This window comes from Colobus angolensis, unplaced genomic scaffold (assembly GCF_000951035.1).
Source record: "Colobus angolensis palliatus isolate OR3802 unplaced genomic scaffold, Cang.pa_1.0 Scaffold204, whole genome shotgun sequence".
In the NCBI taxonomy this organism is placed as follows: domain Eukaryota; kingdom Metazoa; phylum Chordata; class Mammalia; order Primates; family Cercopithecidae; genus Colobus; species Colobus angolensis.
In genome coordinates, this window is record NW_012115200.1 from 4,151,447 (window position 1) to 4,173,407 (window position 21,961).

The 21,961-nt window shown below is 53.3% G+C and overlaps 1 protein-coding gene across 1 annotated transcript in view; it reads right to left on the reverse strand.

Moving 5' to 3' along the window:
- CFAP46 (cilia and flagella associated protein 46) overlaps positions 1–21,961 on the reverse strand; it is a 147,014-nt gene that overhangs the window by 80,324 nt on the left and 44,729 nt on the right. Inside the window, exons 25-32 of the mRNA XM_011941989.1 lie at positions 19,849–19,933; positions 14,883–15,021; positions 14,344–14,527; positions 10,492–10,663; positions 9,092–9,297; positions 7,618–7,776; positions 6,689–6,838; positions 2,300–2,448 (exon numbers count right to left, since the gene is read on the reverse strand). Of these exons, the coding sequence (XP_011797379.1) occupies positions 2,300–2,448; positions 6,689–6,838; positions 7,618–7,776; positions 9,092–9,297; positions 10,492–10,663; positions 14,344–14,527; positions 14,883–15,021; positions 19,849–19,933 (1,244 nt within the window). The remainder of the gene's footprint in view (positions 1–2,299; positions 2,449–6,688; positions 6,839–7,617; positions 7,777–9,091; positions 9,298–10,491; positions 10,664–14,343; positions 14,528–14,882; positions 15,022–19,848; positions 19,934–21,961) is intronic.

Below are 21,961 nucleotides of genomic sequence, written 5' to 3' on the forward strand. Positions count from 1 at the left end.
CAGAAGAAAAGTTTGAAGCTGGCAGAAGTGGGCTCGTGAGGTTTAAGGACAGAAGCCGTCTCCATAACATAAAAGTGCCAGGCGAAGCAGCAAGTGCTGACGGAGAAGCTGAAGCTTTAGCCGGAAGATCCAGCGAGTAAGAGCATCGATGGTGGTCACGCTAAACAACAGATTTCCATTGTAGACCACACAGCCTTCTGTTGGAAGAAGATGCCTTTAGGACTTTCATAGCTAGCGAAGAAAAGTCAATGCCTGGCTTCCAAGCTTCCAAGCACAGGCTGACTCTCTTGCTAGGGGTTAACGCAGCTGGGGGCTTCCAGTCGAAGCCAGTCCTCATTCACCATTCTGAAAATCCCAGGGCCTTTATGAATGATGCTCTATCGGCCGGGCGTGGTGGCTCACGCCTGTAATCCCAGCACCTTGGGAGGCCGAGGAGGGCAGATCACAAGGTCAGGAGATCGAGACCATCCTGGCTAACATGGGGAAACCCCGTCTCCACTAAAAAAAAAATATAAAATATTAGCCGGGCATGTTGGCGGGTGCCTGTAGTCCCAGCTACTTGGGAGGCAGAGGCAGGAGAATGGCGTAAACCCGGGAGGCGGAGCTTGCAGTGAGCTGAGACGGCGCCACCGCATTCCAGCCTGGGTGACACAGCAAGACTCTGTCTAAAAAATAATAAATAAATAAAAAAAAAGAATGATGCTCAGTGTACTCTGCCTGTGCTCTATGAGAGGACAACAAAGCCTGATGTCAGCACATCTGTTGACAGCATGGTTTGCTGAATATTTAAAGCCCACTTTTGAGACCTATTGCTCAGAAAAACAGATTCCTTTCAAAATAGTACTGCTCACTGGCAATGCTTCGGCCACCCACGAGCTCTCATGGAGATGTGCAAGGAGACGAATTCTGCCCCATGCCTGCTGACACCACTGCTAACACCGCATCCACGCAGCCCATGGACCAAGGCGTCATTTCGACTTTCAAGTCTTACTATTTACAAAGCACATTTAATAAAGTTACAGCTGCCACAGACAGTGATTCTTCTGATGGATCTGGGCAAAGTGAATTGAAAACCTTCTGGAAAGTCATCATTCTAGATTCCATTAAGAACATTCCTGATTCATGGGAGGAGGCCAAAATAGCAACATTAACAGGAATTTGGAAGAAGTTGATTCCAACCCTCATGGATGACTTTGAAGATTCAAGACTTCAGTAGAAGGAGCTACAGGTGTGGGGGAAACAGCAAGAGAAGCAGAATCAGAAGTGGAACATGAAGATGGCCCTGAATTGCCACAGTCTCAAGAGAAAACCTGAATGGATGCAGAATTGCCTCTTACGGACGAGCAGAGAAAGTGGTTTCTTCAGATGGGATCTGCTCCTGGTGAAGATGCTGTGAACACTGTGCAAATGACAAAAGGGACCTAGAATATTCCATACATTGAGTTGATAAAGTGGGAATAGTATTTAAGAGACTGACTCCAATTTTCAAAGAACTTCTGCCATGGGCAGAATGCTATCAAACAGTGTTGCATGCTGTTTCACAGATAAATCTTCTGTGAAAGAGTTGATTCGTGTGGCAAATTTTATTGTTGTAAGAAATTGCCAGCCTTTTTAGCATTTTTAGCACATACATTTTAAATGGATGTATGTATATTTTTTAGACATAATGCTATCGTACACTTCACAGACTACAGAATAGTGTAAACCTAACTTTTATATACTCTGGAAAGCCAAAAAATTCATGTGACTTGCTTTATTGTGATATTTGTTTTGTTTTGGAACCTAACCCACAATATCTTCAAGATAGGCCTGTATTTCCTTAAAACAAGAATATTCTCTTAGGATCAGGTAGAAATTTTAAAATAAAAATATCATATTTTATTTTTTAAATTTTTAGTAACAGGGTCATGCTCTGTTGCCCAGGCTAGAGTGCACGGGCACGATCCTAGCTCACTGCAGCCTCGACTTCTTAGGCTCAGGTGATCCTCTTGCCTCAGCCTCCTGAGTAGTTGGGACAACAGGTGTGTGTCACCATAACTGGCTAACATATTTTTTAAATTTTCTGTAGAGATGGGGTCTTGCTACGTTGTCCAGGCTGGTTTCAAACTCCTGGGATCAAATAGTTCTCCCGTCCCAACCAAAAATACCGTTTTTATATTCAAATGTTTTTATTTACTTGGTGTTCAAGTCCCAGGGACTGTATTATTTACACAGTCAACCACAGAATTAATATTTTAACATGCTGTTCATTTTTGTATTCTTTGGGGAAATCACACTCCAAAAAAGGAGCTGTACCCACCGAAGGTGGTAGAGATCCGCTAGGCCCTTGCTTCCCACCACGGAGTCCGAAATCAGCACCCCCAACTGCAGGACGGGGACCGTGAGTTCGTGTAGGCACATCTTCTGCAGGGCCTTGACCAGGTGGTCCAGGAAATACAAACTGTACGTCTACATGGACACATAACACACACAGGAGGTCATAGGAGTGGGTGTAGACCACAAGCATAAGGGTCTTTCCTCAGAGAACCCCCTCCCTCCCCATGCCAGCACATGTCCGCATACAGCAGGTACCAGCACGTGTCTGCACACAGCAGGTACCAGCACATGTCTGCATACAGCAGGTGCTCAGCACATTTCTGTGGGATGGATGGAGGCTGTGCTATCTTCCTTCCCTCTTCCACTCATGGGTTTCATTTTGTCACATGTGATAATCTTTGTGAACATCAGACCCAAGTATGAAGATCCCCACAAGAAACACACTCATTCATGGACTTATTCAAATTTATGTGTTTCATTTTTCCACTAAAATCTACTGACTCACTAGAGACAGAATTTCTTTGTGCACACACACAACCACTTAAACATTTAATATAAAAGAAGAGCTAATGCTTCCTATGATGTTGGACTCAGTTTGTTAAAACCGTTACTCTTGAATGGGAAATTAGGAAAGTTGGATGACCTGTTGCAAAAATGTACTTCTAAGAACTGGAGGGTAATCAGTATTCAAAGAATGACTGGGCCGAGATCTGGAAGTCAGTATGCATCCAGGGACACGAGCCTGGCTATCAGGCACTGACACAGCCGAGGGCCCCACGGCGCTCTGCACCGTGCTGCAGGCTGGGCTTAGAAAACTGGGTTCAGGGCCCACCAAGAGCTCCACTCTCTCACTCTCTCTCTCAGGCTGGGTTCTTGAAGGGCTGCACCTTAGAATTCCAGGCAATCTAGGAGGAGGCCATTCCCTCAGGGATGACAGCCAGGCAGAGGGGCCGTGTGGGCAGCCTGGAAAGCACGGGGTCCCTTGAGAGGTCGATGGAATTGATCACTCCTGGTGAGGCTGATCGGGAGAGCGAGCGAGGGGTGACAGGGCTCTACAGATCTCACAGGCATTAAAAGGTAATACAAGGACATTGAGAACAACTTCATGACAATATATCCAAAATGCATTTTAAATAAAAACATCCCAGAAAAAATGCAACCCATGAAAACTGTTACAAGAAGAAACAGAAACTCTGAAGAATTCTATAACTATGAAATAAATTGGATGCATAATTTAAAATTTTCTCAAACAGAAGCTCTGGGCTCAGATGGCTTTACCAGGGAATTCTTCCAGACATTCAAGGATGAAATAACCACCAATCTTATACAAATTTCTCCTAACAATAGTCAGAAAGGAACACTTGCTAACTGACTAAAAGGCCAGCATAACTTTTACCACATCCTGAGGAGGACACACATGAAAGGAAAATTAAACATCGTCTTCCTCACAAGCACAGACCCTGGACAGAAGAGCCGCCAACCAAAGCTGGTGACATAGAGTGAGTGACAGTACAGCCAAGCTGCCCTATTGTGATAATCATTAGAAAGAACCAAGGTAATTAATTCAAGGAATGAAGGAGGAAAACACCATCTGCATAGATGGAGAAAAATATGTAATAAAAATATAAAAGCATTCATGACTAAAATTCTTAGCGAATAGAAATAAACTTCCTTAATCAATAAAGATCTATAAAAACCTACAACAAACATCAGTTACACTTCCGAGTAAAATGTTGGAAACTTTCCTTTGGGATAGGGCGCGCAACATAAAAATAGATGTTATCACCATTTTTATTCAACCTCATACTGGAGGTCCTTGCCAGAATATAAGGCAAGGTAAAGAAAAAACAGTGTAAAGAGTGGAAACTAAAAAAGAAAAATGTGTTTGCAGATAAAATGACAATGTACACACAAAATCCAAAATAATCTACAGACAAATTACTGAAGTTATAAAGAGCTTAACAAAATGGATGCTTACAAGGCCAAAATGAAAACAATTACATTTCCACAGTTTATCTGGAGTTTAAACATGAAACAACAAAGCTATATTTACAACAGCATCAAACATTTCAAATACACAGAAATAAATCTGACATGTGTAACTGCCATGCAGAAAACTCTTGTCTATTGTTAAGAGACGTTGAAGATGACCTAAGTGAATGGAGAGACAGACCATGTCCATGGATCAAAAGGCTCAACACCATAACAATGTCGGTTCTCCACAAGGTAACTTACAGATTCAATGCAATGTCAGTAAAAACTCTACCAGGGTTTGTGATGGGTCTGACACACTGATTCTAAAATACACATGGACATGCAATGGAGAATAAAAAGAATAGCCCAACCGTCCTGAAGAATGAGGTAAGGAGATTTTCTCTACCAAATACTCATGGTTATGAAGCTCAGTAATTGACACTGAGATGATGCTGCAAGGACAAAAAGCTAACAGAAAGCAAGAGAGACCCCAAAGCATGCTACCATGCCCAGTGCAGCCAGCAGGGAAGGTGGCCAGTGACATTTCAGGAAGTGGTGTCAGAACAGCAGGACACCCTGACTGCCAAGCTTGAGGCTTGACCCCTACCTCACACCACACACACATCAAGTTCAGGTGACAGGCAAAACTATAAAGGTGCAAAATATTTCCACTTTTTGGAAAAATACTATACCAGAATATCTGTACAACCTCCAGAAATGAAAACATCAAAAAAGGACACACAAAAAACTAATTACAAAGGAAAAGACTAATGACTCTTATTACATTAAAACTACTAATCCCTGTTCCCAAAAAGACCTCCTTAACAGAGTGGAAATGCAAGGCACGAAGTGGAGGCGGATCTGCTGGTCACATGGCTGCTCATGCGATTTTCCAGAATAAAGGATTCCTTCAAACCAATAAGGAAAACTCAGAAAGCTTAATTAAATATGGGCAATAGCCTGGAGGGCACAACACAAGAGAGGACCTCCAAGGATAGGAAGCACTGAAGGTCAACCTCACTGTGGCCAGGGGTGTCCCATTAAATGATGGGGAATGCCACTGCCCACCCACCGGCTGCGGAGATTGAGGGGAGAGTCATCAGCAGGGATCTGCACAGGACCACTCTACCCATGGCAGGCACAGCAGTGCACTGAATGACCACTGTGGAGGGCAGCATGGCAGTGTGGCACCAAACATCACAGGTGGAGATTCACATCCTCCGTGGTCCAGAAAGTCTGTGATGGGTGTGTCCTCCAGGCATGGGGGCATGTGGGCACCAGGACACAGTGCACAGATAGTCACATAAGCTTCATGTAGTAGCTGTTAACTGGAAACAGCCCATTCACCAGCAGGTGGATGGACGAACCATGGCCTGTTCACGCAATGGGCCACCCACAGCAGTGCACGGAAACAAACACAGACAGACTGGCTTGTCCATGTAATGGGTCACCCACAGCAGTACACAAAACAGACTATGGCCTGTCCACACAATGTGTCACCCACAGCAATGCATGAAACACAGACCATGGCCTGTCCACACAATGTGTCACCCACAGCAATGCACGGAAACAAACACCAGACCATGGCCTGTCTACGTAATTGCCACCCACAGCAACGCATGAAACAAACTCAGACAGACCATGGTCTGTCCACGCAATAGGCCACCCACAGCAATGCATGAAACAAATCATGGGGACACAGCGAGCCTGGCCGGTCCCACAGACAGAGTCCCAGGTGAAGGACGCTCACCAAAGAGAATCCACCCCAACAAGGCACAGAGATCTAGTGGACGCCCAGTCCCAGCCCCTGGAGCTGTGTGCGTGACCACAGAATGGCGAAAAGGACTTGCGGATGCGATGAGGTGAGGACCCCGAGGCGGGGAGGGTCTCCGGGATAGTCCAGGTGAGCCCTAAATGTAATTCTGTGGGACGGAGCGGGAGATTTGATCTGCACAGAAGAGCAGGCCATGTGACCACAGAGGCCGACCGGGATGAGACAAGAGGGACCTTCCCTGGGCCCCTTGGAGGGTGTCACCCTCCCGACACCTGGATTTGGGCCCAGGGAAACTGATTTTCAGCTTCCGGCCTCCAGAACTGTGAGGGGATCAATTCCTGTTGTTTTAAGCACCTGGTTGTGGGAGCTTGTCATGAACACCTGTCCTGTCTCGCTAGGTACGTGTTGGACTTGGGTGGGGAAAGAAGGAAGGCTTTCCTGGGTGTCGGCAGTTAGGGGCAGACAGTGGTGCTGGGAGGGCCTGTAGCGGGCTGGGGGCTGATGGAACTCTGTCCTGTCCTCCTTTTTCTGGCTACAGTTCACAGTGGAAACTGGACCTGGGGACAGGTTGGGGGACACCATGCTGTGACGAAGGTCTTGAGCCTTTTCCTTATGTCAACGTACCGGCTTCTGGATACTTGAGGGGTTAACAGTAGAGTCACTTCTGTCCTGTTTCAGCACAGACAGCACTTCCTCGGGGCAGGAGTAGGAAGCCCATTCTTCTATGCTCGTGGGTAAGTCTTCCAGTTGTTTGTTAGGAGCTGGGCTTTGACACTAGAAAGGTAAGAATGCAGGATTTCCCTGAAATGGTGGAAACAGCAGACACCGCCCCCTGCCCCCACCGGCATGGCTGTGCAGCAGGCAGGCCACAGCCCTGGGGAGCTGACATCCCCCCCACCAGCAGACCCCAGCGAGTACCCAGATCCAGCCTCTGACAGTTTCCAGGCAGTGCACGCAAAGCTTTCTGCCCTGTGCACAGCCAGTCGGCCTGGGGGTGCCCAGGCTCAGGACTTCCAGGAGCTAAGGCTCTGCAGCCTCTGCTCCTGCATCTCCCCTCACAGCTGACTGGTGAGCTCAGCAGTGCTCGTGCCAGGGTCCGGGTGTGAGTGTCCCGCTCTGGGAAGCTGGGCAGCCAAGTGGTTTCTCTGCCCAGCACTTGCAGAAGCGGATACTTGCAGAGAGAAAGGTTTCATGGGATTGAAGAAACCCTTTTCTCACTGCTCTGGGACCCAGACCCTGGGCTGTGTCTACTGCCATGGCCTCTGAGCCTGGCAGACCTGGGATGACGTGCTTTGTGCAAGCTGCATGCCTTACGTGGCTAGCTCCAGGCCCGGGATTCCCGCCAGGGACAAGCCAGGGTGCTTTACAGACATTCCCTCGCACTGTCCTCCAAGAACCTTGACAGGGAGAGAAACTGGGGCACAGAGGCCGGCCAGGGCCCAGCCTCTGCACTGAGGCCACCTGGGGCTCCTCCGAGAACCCTGACAGGCAGGGAAACTGAGGCACAGGCCATCCTGGGCCCGGCCTCTCCACCGCGGCCGCCCGGGCACCACCTGCTTGGGCTCCTTGGCTTTCTCCTCCTTTCCCTTCTCCTTCTCCTTCTCTTTACTCCTCTCGTTCTCCTTCTCTTTTTTAGGCAATAACAGATGTGAGCTGGTTGCTGCCAGGGGTCTGCTTTCTGGAACTGATTTTCCTGCTGTCATCAAGGAAACCTGGGCAGGGATGAAATCCACGTTTGCAGCACTGAAAACGCACCCGCCACCCACTCCGCCCACCCTCCACTCCTGGATGAGGGACGCTCGGACGTGCGGGGCTCCCCAAGCTCTAGCGCTCTGGTGTCTTACGTCCCCGTCAGCTGCTGTCGGGTGAGTCTCTAGAGCCCAGAGCGGGGCTGGCCGGGGGTGTGGGCACTGGGGGCTGCAGGGACATGCCCGTGAGCACGCTGGCTCCGCGGGTGTCCCTCAGTCTCACTCCACAGCAGGACACCCCTGGCCCTGGGGCTCCCTGCTGACCATCCCACACCCTCCCGGCAGCGGCTCTTGTCGGGGCTGCGCCCAGGCAGGGAGGACACTGGGCACGTCTCCTTGGCAGGCCCTGCCGGCCCCTCGCAGCCCTGACACGCGTGGGGGTTTGGAGCACGTGTGGCTGGCCCTGGGGGGGACTTGCCACTCCGCAGGTGAATGAGTTCAAGGTCTCTAATTAAGAACACATGAGAATAACGTTGCGCAATTCTCCTAGAAAGGTCACAAAGAATGGCGGCTTGGGCGCCCATGGCCCCAGGTCTGGCAGTAGTGGAGGCTGGTGGGGGGCTGGCGTGGAACATTCTGAAGATGGGATGAGGGGGCCTCCCTGCCTTTCCTGCTCTGCCCATGGCTGGGCGGTATCCCTGTTGATCCCGAGATGCCCTATGGGGGTTCCAGGCAAACTCGTCCTCAGAAGAAAGGCCTGCCATGCCCGGCGCTGCCTTGCTGGGTGTAGCCTGCGGGAGGCCTGGACAGACGCACGGGGTGGCCCCCAACAGTGCTCCTGGTGGGCTTCACAGGGAGAGGTGGCAGGAAGAGCAGGATGGGGGGGGAGTGGGAGTGGGGCACAGAAGAAGGCTCTGGAAGCCCCGTCAGCGGGCGGTTCAGGAGCTGTTGGGCCCCAGCTGCCAACAGAGGTGCCTGCTGCTGCCTTGGCGTGGTGAGCCAGGCAGAGGCAGTTTTGGGTGGTGGTCGGCAAGGGCACTGGGGCGGGTGTCAGGGAGAACTGGCTGATCTGGAGGGAGCCATGAGCCCTCCCTTGGGGAGTGCTGGGAATGTGGAGGGTGCAGGAGTGAAGAGGGGAGCCTCTTGTTTTCATGCTGATGGAAATCATCCGGTAGAGAGGAAGAACCTGGATGTCGCAGGAAACTGCTCACATCTCAGAGGCCTTTAGGAAATGCTGGGAAAGGCTCTGATGCCTTTAAAATGCTCACTGCAGTCTCCCCAGCCCACAGTCCGTCCCGGGAGGCGTTGCGGGGACAGGGGAGCCTTCGCTGGGCCTCACCTGCCAGATGTGCCTGAAGAAGGCATAGGCTGCAAGGCAGCAGTCCTCGTAGCCCTCGGCACCCGGCGACAGCACCAGTGCCAGCAGGATGTGCACACGGGCCAGCGCCTCCAGCTGCCGCACGCTATGCAGCTGCTCCAAGGACACCACCTCCCCGGCCTCGGACACGGGGCTCCGTGGGGGCATCTGCACAGCCACGTACTCCCCTGAAACACGGGGTGCCCGAGGCTGAGAGCAGGCCCGGCTACGGGTCTGTGGGCCCCAGGCCACTCCCTTCCCTGCCTGAGGCTGCGGGGACTGCCCAGTGCCTCGCCGACCCCCGGAGCTCCACTCTGCTGAGGGTTGGGAGCCAGGGGAGAGCCACGTGTTGCACTTACTCTGCGAAGGCTGAGCTTGGCTTCCCCTTCACCCCCAGGGGCAGCTCCACTCTCAGCTCCAGCCCCAGGTTCCCAAGCCCTGAGGGCTCTCCTGCTGCCCTGTGTGTCCTGGAAGCCTCATGAGCTGCATCTGGCCTGGGCACCCCGTTCCCATCCCAGACTGTCCCGAGGGCCTGGGAGTTCTGAGCAGGGCCCCCACTCATCCTGACGGGGGGCTAGGAGCAGCAGCCACAGGGAGGGTGGCCCTGAGCAAGCCAGCATTGACAAGTGCTCCAGGACGGCCCGGCTGTGTGCACGTGTGTGTGTGCGTGTGTGTGTGCGTGTGTGTGTGCGTGCGTGTGTGTGCACATGTGTGTGTGTGTTTGCGTGTGTGTGGAGTGGCCACCCTAGCTGGGCTCTGCCAGCCTCTGCTCTTCACAGCAGGCCTGCAGGAACCACCCCATGGGACTCTCCACGCACACCTGTGCTCCCCACAGAGTTTCTGCCCCGGGTCACCCTGAGCTGATGCCCAGGCACTGGCGGTGTTTACGCTCTGGACGATGCCAGTGGGGCCGCCATTGTCTGCCCAGGTCCCCACTTACCAGCAAACCCCCACCTCCCTGCACTGCTGTGAGCAGGGGCCGGGTGGCCAGGGGCCTGCTGAGGAGGCCTGCTGAGCAGCTGGAGAAAGAAGCCCCGACCTCGAGTCGGAAGCGACTTTGGGGATGGCTGAGGCGCCCACAGGGTCTGAAGTGCTCCCCCAGCCTCCTGAGGAAGGCAGCCTCTGGGCCGGCCCAGCTGTGTGCCTGAGAACACGCCTTCTCCCTGACCTGGACAGAGCCTTTCTGTGAAGGTCATCTGGTGGTGGTCAGGCCGAGTCCCTCAGGGCCCCGCAGAGGACAGCCCTGAGACGCATCGGGACTCCTGGCCTCCAAAGCCTGCACGGACACGTGGACGCCCAACGGCCGTCCAGACCACGGAGCGCGAAGCAGAGCTCTGGGGGAGCAGCGTGGGGTCGGCACCCTGCCCGCGGTGTGGGCTCACCATCCGGCGTGGGCTCTGCCTCAGGGGCGTCGCTGGGCGGCTTCATGGCCAGCAGGATCTTGACAGCCCAGTGGAGGTGGAAGACCACGTCCTTGAGAGGGAAGTGTCTGTGGTGGAGCCACTGGCCGAACTCCATGAGGTACTCCACCTTCTGCCACTGCGTCTCAGGCTTCTGTGGGGGTGAACAGAAAGGGCGACACCCTCGCCACAGCCCTCAAGGCTTTCCTGATGCCGTGAAACACTTTCCTTGCTCATTTTCTAGAAGAAGAGGTTCATTCTTATCCCACAGTGATTGTTTGGAGGCTGCCTCTAATGAGGTCAAGTTGCCATTTAGGCCCATGCCACTTATTCAGCCCACGAATCTGCTGGGGGTTCCCTCTGTGCCCGGCACTCACGCTGCATCAGCCGTCATAAGCAGGTGCCTGTGGGCCTCAAAGCACAGATGCTCTGCAGGACACATGGCTCAGGGCCGGAGACCCAGTGGTAGCAGGAATGGGGCCTCCCCCGGCGGAAGCTGAGGAGAGCCTTGAGGCGCTGAGAAATACCATGGGGGGTGTTTGTGGGGAGGGTGCTCCAGGCAGGGATGCAAGGCCCTGCAGTGCGGGTAAGACAGGAAGGGACTGAGCCACAGCACCATGGGCTGGAGAATGCGGAGAGCAGCTCTGACCTGGACCTGGGGAGCCTCCCACTGCTCTGCAGAGAGCAGGCTGGGGCGAGCCAAGAAGAGGTTAGTGCTGCCCACACAGGGAGATGGAAAAGAGCCCAGAGCAGCAGGGAGTAGGGGGTCTGGACAAATCTGAGGGCGAAGCCCATAGTGGAGTGTTGGATGGGCAGGTGTGAGAGTGGAGGGGTGTGGAGGGCGTGGAATGTGGGGTGTGAATGGTGTGCGGGGGGTATGTGAGATGTGAGTGGTGTGTGTGGGATGTGGGTATGAGTGGGATGTGGGGTGTGAGTGGTGTGTGGGATGTGGGTGTGAGTGGTGTGTGGGATGTGGGTGTGAGTGGTGTGTGTGTGGGGTGTGAGTGGTGTGTGTGGGATGTGGGTGTGAGTGGTGTGTGTGTGGGATGTGTCAGGTGTGAGTTGTGTTTGGGGGTATTGGGAGTGAATGGTGTGTATGAGATGTGCATTACAGGTGTGAAGTTGAGGCCTGTGGGGTGTGTCTGGGTTGCAGCTGTGGGCTGTTATGTCACGTGTGTCTGTGGGTCTAGGTGCAAGGTGTGGGTTTGTTGTGGGTGTTGGGTGTGAGTCCAGCCACTGGAGGATGGAGCTGCAACATCTCGAGGGGAAAGACAAGAGGAAGAATGGTGGGAAAAGCAGGCATTTGGTTTTGGGTAAGACGCTGGCCCCAGGGCGGGGCCAGGCAGGCAGCAGGATTCACAGGTCTAGGGGCAGGGTCTGGGCTAGAGAATTGCTCATGGGGAAAATGGGCGGCAGCCATGTTTAGTTCAGGATGTGGGGTGAGATCAGATGGCCAAGGTCCTGCCCTTAGCCCAGGGCCTTCTCTGTCATGAAGAGGTGGGAAGGGGAGAAGGATGGGGAACTGGTGAGGTGGTGGGGCCTGGGAGCCACGTGAAGGATGCCCATGGATGGGGAAGGAAGGGAGCAGCTGTGGAGGCTGGCGGTGGCTCCCACAAAAGCTGTGGACACTGGGGAGGGCCTTGGCCCTGATGGGGAGGTTCAAGGGAGAGCGGGTCATCTTCTCAACAGAAGTGTGCAGCCACCCGGCGTCCACAGGCTAAGGAGTGCCGGGGACCCTGCCTCACACCGTATAACTCATAAATGTAACAGCTACAACGATAAAACTCAGAAGAAAACGGGAACAAATCTTCAAGACCTTGGGTTATGCAACAGTTTCGCAGACACAACGCCAGAAACACAAGCAACAAAACAAGAAACAGACAAGTAGAATTTCACCACAATTTAAAACATGTTTGTGCCACAAATCATGCCATCCCGGAAGTGAAGAAGTGGTTGAAAAAGCAGCTCACAGAATGAGAAAGGGTTTGCAGATGATGCTCCTGCTAAAGAACCTGCATCCACAATACACCATGAGCTCCTATAAGGCAACGAAAACCAAACCACCAGATTAAAAATGGGCAAAGGACTGCAATGAACACTTCTCCAACCACCTACAAATGGCCCATGGGCACGTGGGAATATGCACCCCATCATGAGTGGCTGGGAAATGCAGGCAAACCAAACACGAGGAGAAACCCCCTTCACACCCACCGGCACAGCCAGAACCGTCAGACAACATCGAGAGCTGGTGAGCATGTGGAGAAACCGCCGCCACACCCTGCAGGTGGGAAGGCAACCCTGTGAGGCCACTGTGGGAGGCAATCCGGCACTTCATCTCATGGCCCCACACAGGGCCACCGTGTGCCCAGAAACTCCACTGCTGGGCTGTGCCCCCAGGGGACGAGGAGGGGGCCACGCCAGAACTCGGGAGCAAATGCTGACCGCACCTTTCCTCATAGCAGGCAGATAACGGGAAACAACAAACAGCCAGGTGTGGACTGTGAGACACGGAACGGAATATGACTCAGCCCTGAACGGGAATGATGGGGATGGCCCTGGGCGATGTCATGCTGAATGAAGGGCCACGTAAGGCTTGGCTCTGTTGACAGAAAATGTCCAGATCCGCGGCTTGCTGGGGCCAATGGCGGTAGGGAAGGATGGGGAGTGAGTGCTGATGGATGCAGGGTTTCTGGGGGGTGATGACACCTTCTAAAATTGTGTGTGACTGATGATTATATAACTCTGAGAATTCACTAAAAACATCACATTGTACCTCTCACAAAAACAGACAACTGGAGGAAGGACTCGGGTAAGTGAAGACAGAAAACACTTTCAAGGGTTTCTGCCCCGACGGCCAGCGCGACTCGGCTGGGTCCTGCCTTCCACAGTCGCCCCGCAGCCTCCCCTCCTCAGGCCCTTCCTGCTTTCCCTGGAGGAGGCCTTGCCTGATCCCCGCCAACCCCAGCAGAGGCAGCTGCCGAGGAACGACGTGGCCTCTGGCTCCCCGGAGAGAGGCGCAGTGGCTCCCTGTGGCTCCCCCATGGTGGTACCCGGGCATCTGCCTTGACTGCCCAGTGCCCTGAGCTGGCACTCACACAGCACCGTCAGAGACCCCCAGCCAACCTCAGTTCCCAACTCCAAGGGCTGCCTGGACACCAGAGCAATCCAAAGACCTCAGGGCAGGATTGCTCTGAGCCGGAGAAACAGCCTGCGTGACAGAAAAGCCTTTTAAGATCTTCACTAATGTTGAAAGGTTCACGCCTTTCACACCAGGGGCCTGGGATGCCTTTTCGTCCCCAAGATGAAGTTCTCGGGTACGCACCACATGGCCCTTACTTCTGACAAGCAGAGGCATCAAATCAATGCCAAAGCGCCCACCTCCTCCTGAGCCCACCCCAAGTGCATCAAGGGGAACATCCATCTTGCCTTCCTGGCGGTGGGGAAGAGACGCCAACGTCCCCAGAACGCCCACATCCCAGGGCCCTGCAGGGCCCTGCTCCTCTCCGCCGCCACCTGCCCATCTGGGCCCCTGGGCCTCCAGGGCACTTCTACTTGGGGCACCACCCTCTGGCTCCCCCTCACCCTGCTCAGGGACAAGGACCTGACCACGACCCCTCCATGCTGGAAAGGGACCACTGGAACCAGCTCCATCCATCATCCCTGACTGGTCGGCAAGAGGAGTGCCCGGGCCACACGGTGCATTCTCTGCACCGTCAGCCATGGCTGCCCTACGTGCCGCCCACGCCAGGACCCAGCTGAGCTTCTGTCCACACGGTTCTCCCTTTTGCTAAAGGACACATTTTACCACGTGCACCCACGCTCAGGGCTTCGCACCTGCAAGGCCTGGATGGCGCTGTTGTAGCAGACCAGCTCTCCAGACACGCTCGGCGAGTTCAGGGCCAGGCGGTGCCACATGCGCGCCAAGTAGTCCTCACTCTCGGCCTTGAATTTCTGTATTTCCATCGAGAAATTCTGCCCGAGCTTGGCCTTCACGATGACCATGTGCTTGAAGATCAAGCTAAAGAAAGGGAAGGTGAGAAACCAACGTCGGGATCGGGTGGCAGAATTTTCAACGTGTGTGATGCAGCCCGGACTTATTCCTCCACTTTCTGCTTAAAAAGACAAAGCAAAGCAGAGTCCAGGGAAGTGGGGGTCTCGAGGCTGCGTGGGGTTTTCAGTCCCCGCTCTCCCTGTGTTGAATTCTCCCGGGAAGTCAAGTCTTCCAGTGCAAGTGGGAACCTGGGGAGGCGTAGGCAGAGGGGGGCAGTGAGGAGCAGGGGTGCACACTCCAGGTGGGGGTGCAGCAGGCTGTGGGGGGAGCACACTGGGGGGGAGCACTCCCCCGGTGGGGATGCAGTGTCTGGAGCACTCACAGGCGGTGGGCTGTCCTTGGCAGCACCTGCACGGCCTCGTCCAGCACCTTGAGGCCACCCTCCCAGTCGTCCTGGTCGGCGTGACTGTGGAAGAGCAGGCCATAGAGCGCAGCACGGAGCGTCAGGTCGTCCTCAGCCCCTGGGAGGGAGAAGAAGGGGTGTCCTTGGAGCCGCCCGATCCCTCATCAAAGGTGCCCTAGGACCTCCCAGACTAAGCTGCCCATCACAGTGCCCCCGAGGTGGACCCGTGGCTACTCAGGTGCCCAGGCCGGCGCATGCCCCGCAGGGGTGATGTGAGCTGTGGACCTGCGGGGCCCGTTCAGCTGTCTTGTCTCCTTGCTGGTTTCTGCCTCTCACTCTCCATCTGCTTGGAGAATTCTGCGTTCACAAACACAGCCCTGTGTTTCCACGTATTAAGGATCGGCGAGCAGGACTCAGGGTCCTTTCAGGAGTTACATGGAAAGCTCCCCTGTGGCCGAGGACACAGTGCCATGTGCACGCTCGGGAATCCACATGCTTGGCACCTGCAGCACGGGAACAGCCCCCGAGTCTCCCCACGGGCAGCTGAGCCACGTGACACGCAGAGGCAAAGGTGCCCACCTTCGGGGCACATGCAGAAACCGCCTGCCTGCTGGGAGGGGAGCCCCACCCAGTCTTCACAGGGCGCCCCATGGGCCGTCAGTGCCCCCAAGTGCACGAGGCCAGCAGGGTGGGTCCTGGTGGGACGGGACCCTCCGTGTCTGGGCGAGCTGCAGATGAACTTGAAGGGCAGTGAAGGGACGGGGTGAACACAGGGCCGCATCCCTCACACATCCCCACGGAGCACAGAACCCGCCCACTCCGCTACCTCCTGGCCAAGAGTCCTTTTACCTCAAGGATTCCGAGAGCCTGGGGAGATCCAAAACATTGAGCCAAGGCCATGGAGCCCCCACCTCGGGAAGGGGTGCTGAGTGGTGGGTCTGTGCCTTGTTGCTGTCCCTGACCCAGCACAGCCATGGCGACCAGAATGCTGACGTGTCCCCTACCCTTCACGGGCGCCGCCTGGCCCAGCCTGCACACCCTTCCCCTGATGGTAATTCCCACACCCTCCCGGCTCTTTCAGAGGTCAGTGAGGGTTCTCTCTTCTCTCTTTTCTCTTCTCTCTCCTTCCTGTCCTCTTCTCTCTTTCCTCTCTCTACTCTACTCTCTCTCTTCTCTCTTGCCTCTCTCTCTCCTCTCTCTTCTCCCCCCTCTTCTCTCTCTCCTCTCCCCTCCTCTCTCTTCTCTCCTCTCCTCTCCCTCTCTCTCTCTCGTCTTCTCTCCCTCTTCCTCCCTCTCTCTCTCTTGTCCCAGGAATAAGCTTCAGTGAAGCCTTGTCTGGAAAATTCTTTGGGTCTCAAGTCAATTTCTGCTGCATTGAGCGCCTGATAACCATAGTGGGCACCAATGCAGACTCCACCCCCTTCTCATGGTAGTGGATCTTGGGTTTCCCTGGCTGTCTCCACACCCTGCCACCCCTCACCTGGCTCCCCTCCCAGGTGCTTCCGTAGCCTGTACCCCTGCCGCCTTCACCCCTGCCGCCTTCACCTGCCACCCCCACTGGCCCTGCTGTGCTGCTTGCAGGTCTCTGGGCCAGGTCGGGACGGCTCCCGCCTCCACCCACCCTCTGGAGCCTTCTCAGACTCTGGAGTCCCTAATGCGCTTTCTCTTTTCAGAAGTCTGGTGCTTTTCTGTAATTTTAAAGATAAACAGTATGACCCTAAGGAAAGACAAACCCCTTTCTCCCAGCGCCCTCCCCCAGCACTCTGCAGGCCACAGTGCTGAGGGCTGGAGTCCGTGTCATCCTGCACCAGCCCGGTCATGCTATCAGCAGGACCCGCCTCTGGTGCCAGCACCTGGACCACCCAGGCTTGCGTCATAGAGTGTGGAGGCTTCTTTCCCTTCTCTGACTCATTTTTCGTGAGACTGCGTTCTCCAGAGACGACCCGCTGGGTCTAGGGAGCAAACACGTCCATGGCTGGAAGGATGGCACCCATGGCTAGGAGGGCGGCACCCATGGCTAGGAGGGTGGCACCCCATTGGATGCTGGGATCTGTGGGCTCACTGTGGCCTTCACACTCTGCCAGGCCCTCCTCACCCAGGCACTGGCCAGAGAAACGGGTCTGCGTTTGAAACCTGGGAACCAACCCTGAGCCCTGCTTCCTCCCACTTGAATTCATTAAACCAGGGTCCGATGAACTTGGAAACCACACATAGCATAGCAGGGAGTCTGCTTCAATCCTGCCTAAGTGGAGGGCTCACCTGGAGGTGTGACCTCCTCATTGACCCACAGCCATGTCCTGGGACCACCCGGTGCACATCCAATTCCCGGGTGGAGGCGCTGCAGCCAGACCCCTCCCCAGGCGTTCCTGTGGACCATCCCTCCTCCTCGGAGGCCGCCAGCTCTGGTGGTGCCTCTGGGAGTGTGAGGGCTGGGGGCTGTGCATGAGGAGGAATGTGCCTGTGCTGAGCTCTGGGCCTCATGTTCCCACAGCACAACACGGCTGTCCCGACTATCTCAAGAATTGATGTGGCCTGGACACTAAGCATTTAGCTGCCAGACGTGGTGCAAGTATCTTTCCGTCTGTTCACTTCTGACTGTTTTGCACTTATCAGGATTCAGGAGCGTACATTTTTGTATCTGTGAAAGGTGCCTCTTTCCACAAAATCTCTGCTATGCTCAATTCTACTTTGTTATTTTTTCTAGAATTTGACTTTTTAAAACTACTTAACTATTCACCTTGTCTGATGTTGATTTTGGTGAATGGAGTAAAATGTAGTGTGGCTTCCAGGTTCTGCCCAGAGGCACAAACCCCCCTCCACAGCCTCCTCTGCCCATGTCCCGTTCTGAAGGGGTCTGGGCTGCCTTCTGCCTTCCCAGTGCTCTGATCCACATCTCTGTCCTCGTGAAACACCCCCCAGGGCTGACAAGAATCACATGCCAGGTTGTGGACAGAATGTAGTTATAACTGAGCAGTAACCAGGCTGCATCCTGGCCACGTCCTTGTTGTTAAAAGTCACCTGGACCCCCGTCACTCCTGTAGATGGGGTCTCTGACATAAGAATCCTAAGGCTTTGGTTGAAGGATCACTTAGGATGTTTTTCAGACCCTGAATGCCAGCAGCCAGTGTGGAGTCCCCCACAGAGGAGCCGGACAGGGATTGGCCCAGAACGCCTTCCCAAGACTCCGTGCTCTTCTGACAGTCAGCCATCTCCACACTTCCGTCCTCTCCAAAACCTCAAGGCCCTACCCCCAGACTCTTCAGGGAGGTGGGTCTGAGGCTGTATCCCCATCTCCGGCTCAGCAGCCCCAGGATTAACTCTTTCTCTGCTGCAGCCTAGCCTCTCAGTGGAAGGACTTGCTGTGTGCGTCGGGCTCGTGCTTGCAGGACCAGCAAGCCACACACACTGCTGGGGTTAGTACTCACCTTAGTAATTACACGTGGCCCCACTTTTGTTTATTATTTTAAATCAACTTTGCCTCTCTAAATAGACTCTAAATGCTCAAGGTAGGTTCTACTTTTCTATTCCACAGCATTTAAAGATTTCCCAAATACACATTAGGACTCTTAACAGGGATAATATTTTTTAGCAGACAGTTTTTTTTCCTACAAACATGAATTGGTATTCTAATATGATTCTATTGTTCTAAAGTCAGTATGTGTTTTTGTATGTTTGTTTTTGCAGGAGTGTGTGTCCACGTTTTCTGTGGAGGTAGAAAAATGTGATTTATCTGTCAGCACAGCCGAGAGGCCAGACTTCACAGCAGCCACGACCAGGGGTGACAGTGTCCACTCTGGACTCGGGGTGTGTGGCCCTGGACAAGGTTCACGAAACCAAAAATAACATTGTAAGCCCCCCAGCCGACTGAATGGACCCTCCTCTCGGCCCAGGGCCTTCCAAATTGTACCTGAAAAACTAGTTTGGTGGGGTCGGGGGTGGTAGGGGGCAAGGGTGGACAGGTCTCATCACATCCCCTCTGCCTTTGGAGCCAGGCACAATGGACCAGCGTCCACATGAAAACAGAGCTCTGAGGGCTGACGCAGTGGATGCTCTGTAGCAGTAAGATACCAAATTCCAGTCTGACTCTACCAAAGCATCACACGACAGATCGCAGGCCTGAAAGAGATCCAGGTATTTTATACCAAAATATCTTTCTTCAGCATACTTTGAAGTGGGGCCCGCGCACCTGTCTCTTGCGCAGAAAAACTACATCCTGTTGAGAATCTCCTTTTCCCTCTCCAGGGCTGTTCCCTGAGCCAGGGGAGAATTAACCAAGAGTCTGGTGCCTTTTTGTCTGATAAGAGCTTGGAAGCCTGGAGGCTTCATCTGCAAGATAAAAACCTTGGTCTCCACAACTCCTCATCTAAACCTGGACATTCCTTTCTATCGATTCCAGGTCTTTAGATAATACCTCTTTCAACAAATTGTCAATCAGAAAATCTTTGAATCTGCCAGTGACCTGGAAGCCTCCCCTCCGAGTTGTCCCACCTGCTGGACCAAACCATTGTGCACCAGACATGTATTTTGATGTCTCTGCCTGTAACTCCTGTTCCCCTAAAATGTACGAAATCAAGCTGTAAACCAAAGACCGTGGGCCCATGTTCTCAGGACCTCCTGGGGCTGTGTCACCCGCTGAGCTCCTCACATGTGGCTCAGCACCAATCCCTTCAGATAGTTCACAGAGTTTGACTTTTTTCATGGACAGTGGGAAGGTCCCGGCTCTGGCTTCTTTGTATGTTGAAAAGGAATTTCATGAGCTCATTCCTGAAGAGCACTCAGGTGCCAATCATGCGTCAAATGCTGAACAGACATTACCTGGAGGTATTGCCAGGTGGCTTCATGTCAGGGCATGGGAATTTAAAAGCACCACATGTTTAAAATTGGGCTCAAGTCCTTCCCTTTCCTTGTACCTGGAGCCCATGCGTCTGTCTGTTGTGCTACAAACCTGGAAGAAAATATCCTTCGGTCGTCCCACCGCCTTGGAAGTCAGCCGTGGGCCACTGGTGCAGAAGCAGCGTCTTCCCTTTCTCCTAAAGTAACACAAGTAAATGACACGTATATTTGAAAGTTGCAAGACAGTCTTTCACCACGAGCTAAGAAACTCCCGCTCCGAGTCTCCTTAAACTGCTTGTTATTGCCATAAGCAGCTGTAAATTAACCTGACAATGTTGTACCGACCACTATCGCCCACATTCTAAAGCTTAACAATATACAGCCAATTAATAGCTTAAGTTATTTTAATGTAAATTCTTGGCAAACAACTCAGGAACTGCCTCTTATTTCCCTTTAAAAACCCACTTGGAACTGCCTCTAATTGGAATGCATGTTCAGGGCTGCTTGAATTGATGCTTCCAGATGACAACCTTCAAGCTTGGCCCAGGCAAACTCTCTACTTATACCAATTTTGCCTCAGCTTCTTCCTTTTAGGTAGACATCATTTTGCTTTTCGTTTCGTTATAGTAGGTAGCTAGTCAAACATGAGCAGGGCAGGAGAGGCCCCCCCACCCCGCACCAGGAACTTCAGGCAACCATCAGGTGACGGTCAGGCAGCTGTTAACTGTCTCTGTAAAATAATAATTAGTCTCAGCCAGCACCAGGGAAAGGCCGTCTCCCAAGAGACAGAAAAAACCTGAAACTGGTGATGAGCAGCTTCCCGATGAGATCTCAGGAGTTGGAGGAGCGGGCTCAAGCACGCACACAGAGAGGTGAAATGGCGGCGTTCCCTGGTCTATGACCTCCCTCTAGGAACACGCGACTGGTAAGGGACCACCTCAAGTGAGCACATGCAAAACTCCAGTAAATACACTGGGCGTGCGGCCCTCCCACGTGCGGGCAGCCACGGTACATGCAGACAGCCCACCGCACGGGAAGTAAATACACTGGGCATGCGGCCCTCCCACGTGCAGGCAGCCACCGTACATGCAGACAGCCCACCGCACGGGAAGCATCTGGGGAGAAATCATGCAAGACCCTGGAAGCCGGCCAATGTATTGAGACAGCCAGGTGGGAAGGGGCCCCCAAAGAATCTCCGACCGGCCTGCTCACTGGGAGGAATGCGCACTGGGGTGGAGCCACAGAGGCTCACGCCATTTGCAGCCAGGAGGAGCCTGGCCTCTCCTCCTCCTGGGTGAACCTGGGATTCATTCGGTGAGGTGAGAAGTGCACTGGCAGGAAACACTCTCTCGCTTCACTAAGAGTCTCTGTTTCCCCTTTTCTTCCTTTCTACCCAATAAAACCCTGCCTTTCTCACCCTTCAAATTGTCTACAAGCCTCAACTTTTGTGGCAGTGTGACAAGGACCCCGTCTTTAGCTGAACTGAGCAGAAGTCCCACAACAGTGTGAGACCCCAAGTCAAAGGTGAGCCATGCACGTGATCTCTCAGGTCTCCGCTCGGCCTCTTCCCAGTGTACTTTCCTTCCTTTCCTTCCTGTTCTGAAGCTCTCTAATAAACTCACTCCTGCTCTGAGACTTGCCTCTGTCTCTCCTTCTGCTTTACGCTCCTCAGTGGAAGTCTTTCTTCTGAGGAGGCAAGAACTGAGGTTGCTGCAGCCCGCTGCGGATTTGCCGCTGGTAACACACTTTGAGGTTGCTGCAGCCCCTGTGGGTTTGCCGCTGGTACTGTACTTTGGTGGTATGTCACTTGAACACGTCTGCTGCTAACCATTTGGCTCTATCTAATTACAGATGTTGCAGCAAAATTTCTGAAATGCTAAGTCACAAAAGTCTGCAACTGCTCCCCTAACGTAATTAAGAGCTTTTTCAATGACATGAAACATCTAAGTTGGTTTTACGGCTCCAAATCAATGTGATGAAAAGCACATTAGAAAAAACTTCAGGGAGGCAGTGAGAGCCAATCTCAGAGGGAATTCACCGCTGTAAATGCTGTATTAAAGAAGGATCTCAAATCAATAATCCAACTTTACATCACAAGGAACTAAAACACTAGCAGAAGGAAGGAAATAATAGAGATCACAGCACAGACAAAAAAAAGATAACAGAAAAACAATAAAGAAAATCTATTGTTTAAAAGTTGGTTCTTTAAAAAGATCAACAAAATT